Source organism: Phaenicophaeus curvirostris, chromosome 20, assembly GCF_032191515.1.
Source record: "Phaenicophaeus curvirostris isolate KB17595 chromosome 20, BPBGC_Pcur_1.0, whole genome shotgun sequence".
In the NCBI taxonomy this organism is placed as follows: Eukaryota; Metazoa; Chordata; class Aves; order Cuculiformes; family Cuculidae; genus Phaenicophaeus; species Phaenicophaeus curvirostris.
Genome location: NC_091411.1, coordinates 8,675,961 through 8,686,558, shown reverse-complemented (window position 1 = coordinate 8,686,558; position 10,598 = coordinate 8,675,961). Strand labels below are relative to the sequence as shown.

The 10,598-nt window shown below is 57.7% G+C and overlaps 1 protein-coding gene across 1 annotated transcript; it reads right to left on the bottom strand.

Annotated features, from left to right (window-relative positions):
- Positions 1-381: 381 nt before the first annotated feature.
- BARHL1 (BarH like homeobox 1) lies at positions 382-5,709 on the bottom strand. The gene is given in 4 exon segments (XM_069873438.1): positions 382-510; positions 512-677; positions 2,090-2,312; positions 5,286-5,709. Coding segments are annotated over 4 exon segments (942 nt in total).
- Positions 5,710-10,598: the final 4,889 nt, after the last annotated feature.

The window sequence follows — 10,598 nt, the reverse complement described above, 5'->3', positions numbered from 1 at the left end:
CCTTCAGGATATGGGGGGACAGCAGTGACCCCCTTGTCTTTCAGGATATGGGGGGGACCCCCCTGTCCTTCAGGGTATGGGGGGACATCAGTGACTCCGCTGCCCCTGGGGGTACAGGGGGTTAAATCCCCACGGGGTGGGGGGCAGCTCAGCCAGCTCTCCATCCTCCCCCCCCCCCCCCCCCTTTGCTTCTTGCATTCTTTATATATATTTTAAAAAAAGGAGCTGGGGGGGGTTCTCGCGTGTGTATATATATATTTATATATATTTATATTTGAGGATGAGCAGGAGGCTGCGGCTCGCTCTCTGCCCCAGACTTGGGGAGCCCCCCCCCCGGGCCCGGGGGTGTTGGAGGGGGGTCCGGGGGGGTCGGTCCGGGGCTCACCGGGGCTGGGCGGCCCGGGGCAGGACACCGGGCAGGGGGGGCAGGGGGGGCGGGGGGTCGCTGCCTCCCTGCAGTCCGTGGATGAGGATGCGGGGTACCAGGGGTCTCTGGAGGGCGGGGGGGGGGCGCGCTGGGGCCGCGGTACAAGTAGAGGGCGGCGCCGGGGTCCAGGTTGGAGACCAAACTCTGCGGGTAGAAGTAGGGAGAAGGGAACATCCTCTGGAGAGCCGAGTAGTTCCCAGCCTCGGCCAGCAGCTCCAGACCCACCGCCGTCTGCCTTTTCCATTTGGTCCTGGGTGGGGGGGGGATAAATCGAGAAAGAGGGTCAGGGATGCTCCAAAAGCTGCTCCCGGGCTCCCTACCCCTCTGCGGATCCTCCTTTCCCTCCTTCCTTGAGCATCCCCTTTCCCAGGCGGCGAAGAAGGGATGGGATGGGATGGGATGGGATGGGATGGGATGGGATGGGATGGGATGGGATGGGATGGGAACAGCCCGGGGAGGGGGGACAGACCCCCCCGGTACCGGGGGAGGGGGCTTATCTCCCCGCCGTTATCACCCACGAAGCCTCCGGGGGTCACCGGAGCCGGAGCTCGACTGGAATCCGGGGACGGGGTGACAATCCCTCGTGGATACAGATCAATTTAGTCCCTTTTTGGGGTGTAAATTCCAGCTTGCCGGCGGGGAACCCCGCGTGGGGTGCTGTGAGCGGCGTGGGGATGCTCTGCTGAGCAGGGATGCTGAGCAGGGATGCTCAGCCGAGCGGGGATGCAGCCTACGGCACGGGGGGCACCACGACCCCCTTCCCGGGACTCCGGGACCCCCTTCCCGGGCTGGGATCCCTGTGGGATACGGGGACAGCTGCGGGGGTCCCGCAATGGGACACGCGTGGGGCAGCATCCCTGGGTATTCGTTTGTGGGGTATCTATCTATCTATCTATCTATCTATCTATCTATCTATCTATCTATGCAGATATAGAGGTGTGTGGGGATGTGGATGCCCCTGACCGCAGGGAGAAGCCCCCAAAAAATCGCTCACGGGGCTGAAACCACCGACCCAGCTCCAGCACATCCTTACGGGAGGGATTTGGGGAGAGAATTTGGCTCCCGCCGCCCCTCAACTCCTCCAAACTCCCAACGCGTTGATAAATCGCGGGTCTTTGCAGACGGGGATGGGAATTCGGAAGAATTAAAACCTCGAGGGGGGCGAGGGGACCCTCGTTCTATGGTGGTGACAGCGCTCGGGGCCAGGGATGCTCGGATAAATCCAGTGAAGCCATCCCGGCTCTCCAGCCCTTTTCCAGATTTGTCGCTGAAGCGCTAAACCTATTTCCAGCAGTAAATTATTCATCATAATAATAATTGTGTAATTACTGTAAAGGGTGTTAATTATTGATGCCCAAAGCAGTAATTGGGATCTATTATTAATGGAACGATGCGTACGCTCTTGTGTTTAGCTGGAAGCACGGTCTTGTCTCCCATCCTTGCTGGGGCTGGGGGGCATGGATTGTACCCCCTAAACCTGACTTAGCATCGCTTTTTTCCCCCTTTATTTTGGCATAAAAGCTCCTTCTGGGATCCAGTCAATCCCAGGTGGAGGGAGGGATGGGGGGTGCCCGGTTTGGGGGTGCGGAGCCCGGAGAGAGAGAGGCAGGACGGGTCGGTGTGGGGTTTATATATATATATAAAATTTTTTTTTTTTTTTACCTTCTGTTCTGGTACCACGTTTTGACCTGCGTGTCGGTGAGGTTGAGGGAGGCGGCCAGCTCCATCCTGTCCTGCACGCTCAGGTACTTTTGCCTCTCGAAGCTGCGCTCCAGCTGGGCCAGTTGATGGTCCGTGAAGGCGGTGCGGGCTTTGCGAGGCTTTTTCAGCCGCACCGGGGGGCTGTCCCGGGAGCTGGAGATCTCTCGGTCCCCTTCTTCCTTCACTGGGGCGAGAGGGAAGGAAAAAAACCCAGTCAGGGCACGAAGAGAAGGGTAACACCCTCAGCAAGGGGGTTACCCCCCCGCAGCCGCTAGCCGGAGTGGGGTTCAGCGCGTATTTGCTCTACAACCCCCTAATTTTTACCCCTAGGCTACTCATGGGGGCTCAGGGATGTTCCCAGCCCGGCCTTTCCCCATCCCACGGGGCTGGAGCTGCGGGTTTTGCTGCGGGGAGCCCCCCAAAAGCCCCGCATCCCCCCAATTTTTCACGGGGCAGGGTCCTGCACTGGGTTTATTCACCAAAACCCAACAGCCTTCTCCATCCTTGGATACTTTTCCCTTCACGTTTTTCCCCTCTTTCTCCTTTTTCTTCTTCTTATTTTTTTTTATTTTTATTTTTTTTTGTTTGGGCTTTTTTTTTGTTTTTTAAATTATTTTAATTTTTTAAACCCAACCCAAACCCAAACTAAAAATCTCGAGCCCAGCTTTCTGGAGGGGAAAGTAGCTGCCGTGTTGCTGCTTCTTCCCCTCCACAGAGAAACCTCCTTCCCCCACCCCCGGGGCACGGAGCAAACCTCGCTCTCTCCAAGACCACAACGAAATTCGGGGATCGAGCTGCTCAAGCCGGTGCCTTTGCCCTCGTTCGTCTTAAAAGATGCTGAACGAAGCGGGCTGGAGGCGTTCGTTGCACCGGCGGAGCGACGCGGGGATTTACACCTCGAAATATTAGTAGGGGATGGGAAAAAATCCGAGTAGAAAAAAGAAAAAGAAAGGGGGGAAAAAAAATAAAAGAAAAAAAATTAAAATCAGCGTTTATTCTCGCCTTCTCCACCCTCCTGGAGGAGATTATGTAGCAAAAAAAAAAAAAAAAAAGCTCACTTTATACAAATTGGCGGCGTTTGGATTTCTTTTTACAAGGATTTATGTTAAATTTGCTGGGTTTAGCAGGGACAGGGCTGGAGCTGATTTCTCTCCGTAGGAAGACAATAATCCGGTTAATTGAGCCACCGGGGAGCGAAATCCTTCAAGCAGAACCCCCGGCTCTGGCCGGGAAGAGCCTGGAACACCGGGAACCGGCTCCCCTTCCAGGGAAAGGCCCCAACTTTTTGTGGAGTTTTACCGAGGGGGGAAAGCTGAGTCTGTCCTCCCGCATCCCGAGGATGAAAACCCCTCCCGGGATGATGCTGAGCTCCTAAAAAGTTCCTGCTCTCCAAAGGGCTGTTTGGAGGCTTCCCCGGCCGCCTCCGTCTCTTTCCCAGGCTCCTCTTAACTTAAAAACCTATATATATATATTTATAAATATATATATTTCGGGTTTTTTTGGCATTTTGGAATCTACCACCGCCTCTGCGGGTCAGGCCCGGCCCCGCATCCCCTTTGCGGGGTCAATCAGCGCCGTTTTGCTGGAGGAAATGTTGTTTAAAGCAGGAAAAAAAAAAAGGATGCTTTGGGAGCCATCCCTTCACCCGCTCCCTACTGAAGCGATGTTTTAAACCTCATCTGCGCGGTGATTTTAGCATCATTTAAGATGTGGGTTTCTCCTCATTTAAACTGTGTTTTCTCCCATTTATATTGGTGTTTTCCTCCTATTTAAGTGATGTTTTCCCCCTATTTAAGTGATGTTTTCCCCCCGTTTAAACAGTGTTTCCCTTCCGATTTAAGTGATGTTTCCCTCCCGATTGATAGGATGTTTTTCACCGATTTAAGCAGCGTTTCCCCCCGATTTAGAGGATGTTTAGAGGATTTAAGCAGCTTTTTTTACCGCAGCTACCCGGTGATAGGGGCTGGGTAGCTCTCCCGTCCCAGCCCGGGGGCTCCGCAGGCTCAGGGGGACACGGGGAACCTGCGCTTCTCCTCCTCCTCCTCCTCTTCTTTCGCCTCTCAGCGATTTGGAGAAAGAGGAGAAAAGCTGAAGGAATTACGAGGGGGGTGTAGGAGGGGAAAACAAAACCTCAAAGTAGGAATCGCGGCTGCTTTCGATCCCGGCGCTGGGAAACGGGGAGGTCGATCCCAGCCTTGCTCCCGGGTCGCTTCCAACCTCGGGGCTTCGCCGCTGGCTCAGAGCGAAATTCCCTCCCGTGATGCTGGGTCCCCCTCTTTCCCACCAGCCCCCCTCAAATCCAGCGGTGTAAGGTGCCATCACCTCCTTTTTTTTTCTCTCCCCCCTAGCCGGATTCCTTCCCCCTCTGCTCTCATAAACCCGGCAAACAATTTTTTTCCGAGTCAAAGTTTTTGCAGGGGTGATGGGAAAAGGCAGATGAACTGCTCAAGGAGGGGGGAGAACCGACCCCAGCCCCACCCCCCGGCTGCCCCCGTGTCCCCCCCGCAAGGAGAAGCCGGGAAAGGTGCGGGGGGACCAGGAGCCCCCAGCCCGGGGCTGCTGTGCTCGTTGTTAAAACCATCTCCCAATTAATAATGGGAATAACACAAATCGAATCAACCCCCGCCGACTTTCTCGTTCGTTTCTCAACGGAGCAAGGGAAATACCCGGAAAATTCGCTCTTATTTTATTATTATTCGGGTTGGGTTTGTTGTTTTTCCAAGCAGAAACCTGTCCCCCCCCCCGGTTCTCCTCTCGCTTTCCCCCGCGGGTAGAAACGAAACAGCCGCATCTTCCCTGCGGAATCAGCGCCGCTGGATCCCTGGGAGCCTTCGGAGAAAGCACCCATGGCCCCAGCCCCTTCGAGGGGGTCGAACCCCACCGAACCCCCAACTTTCCCTAAGTTGGTGCCGCCCCCGCTGTCATTTCGGGGCCCAGCGGTGCCGCCCCCCCCCCATCCCCGCATCGCGCAGCCAAACTCGGGGCGCTCAGAGCAGCTTCGTAGAATCAGAGAACCACCAGGTTGGAAGAGACCCACCGGATCATCGAGTCCAACCGTTCCTATCAAACACTAACCCATGTCCCTCAGCACTTCGGTGCCTCCGGAGAGGCTGCGGGTCCTTTTCCCCCGCGCCGTGCGAAGCCCAGCGGCTCTTACCTTTGTACTCCGAGTCCGAGGAGGAGCCGCTGGTGTTTTTTTCCATTTTCTCCCTAAAGTCCTCGCCCGGTTTGGTGGGGATCCTGCCCGCCGGCTCCTGCCCGCCGTGAGGTCCATTGGTGCTGGAATAAGGAGCGCAGGCGGCCAGGGGTTTGCAGTCGGCCAGGATGTCTCTGATGAGGAACGAGGAGGTGACGGTCCGGGACTGGGAAGGAGCCGACACCGGCTGCAGATGATGCGCATCCAGGCTCGGCCGCGGCCCCGCCGCCTCCAGGCACTCGCGGCCCGGGGAGCGGGGCGAGGGGCACCCGCTGCTGCCCTCGGAGCGGGGACTGAGCTCCAGCGGGTCCCCCTTGGGCCCGGCGGGGCTGCCGGCTCGGTGGGAGAGGATGGAGTCGATCCCAAAGCCGGTGGAGCCCTCCATGGCCCCCGAGAAGCGCCGGCGTTCACACGGGCATCGGCGGCGGGAGCGGTTTAGGAATGAGAATTAACAATAACAACAACAACAACAAAAAAAAAATAAAAAAGGTAAAATTAAAAATAAAAAGAGCAAAGTTCAGCCTGGGATCCGGGCAACAATCGCTGCGAGGCTTTCCGAGACGTTAGATCCAGGGCTGCTCAGTCTTCAGCATCGCGCCCAGCTGCGCTCACAGACAGACAGACAGACAGGAGAAGGGGGGGGGAGAGGGAGGCAGAGTCAAACTTTGGCCGCCAAGGGGTGTGTGTGATGGGGACGGACCCCAACCTCACCCGGGGTCCCGGTCCCTTCCCCAGCCACCCCACCCTCGCCCGGGGCTGGGGGGCAGCCCGGGGTCTCGCAGCCGGAGGTGGGGAGGCAGCGATCGATAGTGAAGCTTCGCAGCGCCTTAACCACTTAATGATCCAGAAATCGATGGGGAAGGGCGAGGGGAGGGCGGAGGGGGTGGCCAGACGTCGGGCTGCCGCGGGCCCCCCCCCCTTTCCCCACCAGCGCCTCGGACAGCGCCGAGGGGCGTGGGGGGACGGACGGACACACAGACACACCGGAGTCACTCCGGAGCCTTCAGCACCTCGGACAGCGCTCGCTGGGGAGGCGGGGAGCGCGCCGGAGTCACTCCGGAGCCTTCAGCACCTCGGACAGCGGCGGGAACCCCGCTTGGAGGGGGGGGTGGGATGATGGGGGGGGGGTGGGATGAGGTGGGGGGGGAAGAGGGAGAGAAATGGGGATAAAAAAATGAACTTGTGCCACTCCAGCTCGGGGACCCCAACCGCCCCCCCCCACACACCTTCCCAGCTCCCCTCCACCCCGTGTGAACGCGCCCATTGGCCGCGAGGCGTTTTGGGGGGTGTCACCCCCCGGGCGGCGACACCTTGTGTAGGTTGATTAACGGGAATTAATTGCAGCCAGGATCCCCGCGCTTTCCGGGCGGTTTCCGCCCTCTTTTGCTGTCATTATCCGGCTGATGGGGCTCGTAATGGGGTGATTAGCCGCGGGGAAGGGGGGGATGTCGAAGGGTTCCTGCTTTCCGTTCACCTCCCCCCGCAATTAGCCGAGCTGCTGGTCCCTCCCGAGCAGGGAAAGTTTTGCTGGGCGTTAATAATAATAATAATAAATAATAATAATAGGTAAAAAGAAAAGGAAAAGCACCGAAGCCCTCCCCAAAGCCACAGCGCAGAAGCAGCAGCTCTAAGCCCCAGATGAGCCTCGGAGCTGCGAATTTCGTTGAATCCCCTCGAAATCGGTTACGAACGAGCGGACGGGGCCGCCGAGCATCTCCCCCAGCCCGAAGCGGCGGAGCCGGGGCCGCTCTCCCCCCTCTCCCAGAGCCCAGCGGCGGTACCTACTGGTGCAACTGGGAAGGGACGGCGCTCAGGGAGAATTTTCCCTCCCGTCGATCCCGTTTTAAATAAAACCTCGATGGTTCCAGCCCTCCCTGCCCGTTTCTCTCGGAGAAACTCTCCTCCCTCCCGCCCCGTCGCGGAGTTTTGGGGATGTTGATCTCCCGGGCTGGAGAGGAACCGTCTCTCGCAGGTTTCCCACCTTCTTCCCGGTCACACCGGCTCCTGCTTCCTCCAGGGTTTATTTAGGGGGTCGACCCTTCGCCGCGGAGATGAGGAAAATCGTCCACAGCCGGGAGCGTGAAGCTGCGCCGATTTAAACCGATGCCGCTGGTTATTTCTCAAATACTCGTTTTCCTCCGTTTCCCACCTTCCCGGCCAGGCAGCTGCATCTTGTCCCTCTTCCAAAGCCGCCCTTGGCCGGCAGCTTGGAGGCGATGGGCGAGGGGAGAGCTCCCCCCACCCCGGGCAGCCCGGCTGCCAGCTGTCGGGCAGCGGCTCAGGCAGGGCCCCCCGCACCCCCTGCCCTTGGCCCGGCTGCGATCGGGGCAGGAGAACAAAAGAAGCCTTAGAGGAGGGAGAAGTCCAGGGACAAAATCAGCATCAGCTCCAGTCCCAGCCTGCCCCCACTCTGGTGCGTGAAACGCCCGACGCAGGAGGCTGCGTGTCCTCCCTGTCTGCTTAGGGATATAGAATCATAGAATCACCAGGTTGGAAGAGACCCACCGGATCATCGAGTCCAACCATTCCCATCAATCACTAAACCATGTCCCTCAGCACCTCGTCCACCCGTCCCTTAAACCCCTCCAGGGAAGGTGAATCAATCCCCTCCCTGGGCAGCCTCTGACAGTGCCCAATGACCCTTTCTGTGAAAAATTTTTGCCTAACGTTCAGCCTAAACCTCCCCTGGTGGAGCTTGAGGCCATTCCCTCTCATCCTGTCCCCTGTCACTTGGGAGAAGAGCCCAGCTCCCTCCTCTCCACAACCTCCTTTCAGGTAGTTGGAGAGAGCAATGAGGTCTCCCCTCAGCCTCCTCTTCTCCAGGCTAAACACCCCCAGCTCTCTCAGCCGTTCCTCATAAGGCCTGTTCTCCAGCCCCCTCACCAGCTTCGTTGCTCTTCTCTGGTTTAGTACTGGACAGGTACGGTTGGGTTGGCTGATCTCGAAGGTCTTTTCCAATCTAGTGATTCTACAATTCTGTCCCTGGGTGAGGAATCCCTGCTGCTGCTCTGTCCTGTCTCCCTCCCAGCACAGCGATGCTGCCCCAGTGCCAGGGACTGGGGGTCAGGCTGAAGGCTCCTGGTCTGCTGGGGGTCAGTTTTGCGGCTTTGGCCCCCCCAGGCTGGGCCAAGCATCAGACTGGGCATTCCCATGCTGGACCAGAGCAACAGATGTGTGGGAACTGGTCCCAGTAAGAAATGGGGCAGAGACCCCAATGGGATATCCCAGCTTTTTGCAGTGTGATTCTGCTGGCTCCTGGGCTCTGACAGCCTCTCTGTACAACCAGTAGATCTTGCTTGAGGTAGAGATTGGGACTAGGATCAGGACTAGCTCTGAGGTTGTGTTTGGGACCAGGAATGGGGCTGGAAAAGGGAGCAGGGCTGGGATTGGGTTTGGAATCAGGATTTGGATCAGCTGTGCAGGGACATCTTTGGGCTGGTGGGTCTGCTGCTGTATTTCTTTCTCTTGAATAAAGCATCTGCCTTCAAACAACCACAAGGAAGTTTCCAGATCAGAACCCACTCTCTGATGCCGTGCAAGATTTTTGGTGGATGGGAGTGTGTCCAAACCTCATTGCTAGGGAGACACTGTATTGTGCCATCCGCAGACAAGGTCCTGGGGACAGAGATGGTCACTCCTGGGCCACATTTGTAGTTCATATTCTAGTGTCAGTGTGGCAGAATAATAGGAATTATTATTATTATTATTAAGTTGATTCAGAACAAGACTCCCCAAGGCAGAAACGTGCCCCTTTGTGGTGTCCCCCTACATCACTGTGCAAGTGAGGTCCAAATATTTGTCTGTGGCTCCCAGCACAGGTAGGAAATCCCACATACAGACCATTGAGCAGTGTGTACTGCCTTCCCTGGGCATGTCTGTCCTTAAATCTCATTTCTGAGTCTGCTCCTGTTCTCGAATACACGGGCATGCACCAGACAAGAAGAGGCCCCTGATGGTAGTTGGATTTCCAGTCATCATCTCATGAGCCCTAGTTGCACCCAAGAGTTGGCTCTAGGACTTGGAGCGCTTTGCATCTACTCTGCGTCTCACCTCACCCCGTGCTGCTGATGGGCAGAGACAAGCTCTCCCAGCACCAGTTGCAAGCGCAGGTTTGGCCCAGTGGCTGTGGGACAGGATTGACTCCAGGGGTTCTCAGAGGCTTGGGGAGTGGGGAGAGCCCTGACGAGGCTGGGAGATGTTCCCTCCACAACTGGACCAGGAGCTAAGCAGCCCAGGCTGCTGAGCTGTGGCAGCAACTGTAGCATCCTGAAGGGGTCTGGCTTAGGGAGGAAAATCCCTGGAGGCTCTGTTATACCGAATTTCTCTCTGAACCCAAGCTGGGTGCTCGGAACAGCTGTGCAGAGGGGGATGCTCAGCAGCGACTGGCTTCGGTGGGACCCTCCGGTAACGAATTGAGCATCTCCGTGGGGGAGAAAGGAGGGCAGGGCGGCTCGGGATGGAGGGGAGAAAGGCAGAAAGGAGGGTCGCGGCGGGGAGCCGGCAGCAGCGCTGCCATCCCCGTTACCGGTGGGTGTCACTGCAGGACAAGGAGCGCCCTGCGGCCGGGGCTGCGCGGGGGTCGGGACCCCGCAGCGGGCTCCGCGGGGCTCGGGGAGCGGGCAGGGGGCACCCGGCTTGCGGCTCGGGGCTTCCCAGCAACAGGACGAGCCCCGAGTGGCCCCTGGGGGACGGGACGAGGCTGCCCGGCTGGGGCCACGGGGGCTTTTCCCTGCCCCACACGAGCTGTAGGACTCGGGACGTTGGGATCGCTGCAGGGATGCAGGACTCCTTGGAGATGCTTCCTTCCCTCCGCACATGCCAAGGAGCTGGGCGGTTGCTGCAGGTGGGCACAGATGCTGTAGCCTGACCAAGGGCTGGACGTGGCTTCTGCCAGGCAGCAGAGCAAACCTCGTGCCTGGGTTCCTCACATACTCTTAAATGGTGTCATTTTTAGCAAGACAAATCATTTAAGGCCTGGCTTTTCCCCTCCCTGGGGAGGTGGGGAAGGTCTCAGGTTACAATCCTAGCATGGCAACCCAACCGTTACCCTCCTACTTATTTTAGATGGATTTTACTTAAGAAGTTGTACTAAAGAGAGGGAACTGTATACTGGGATTTGCCCAGTGGGGAGCAGTTGGTTTCTTTCCTCCCTCAGTTCAGGTGTGGGCAGGGTGGAGTTTGCTACAGCTGCTTCCTAATATAAGAGGCAGGTTGAGACACAAGCTGTCCCTAAGGAGGGGATGTGGGAAATGCTGGAGCAGCTTGTGTGGAGCT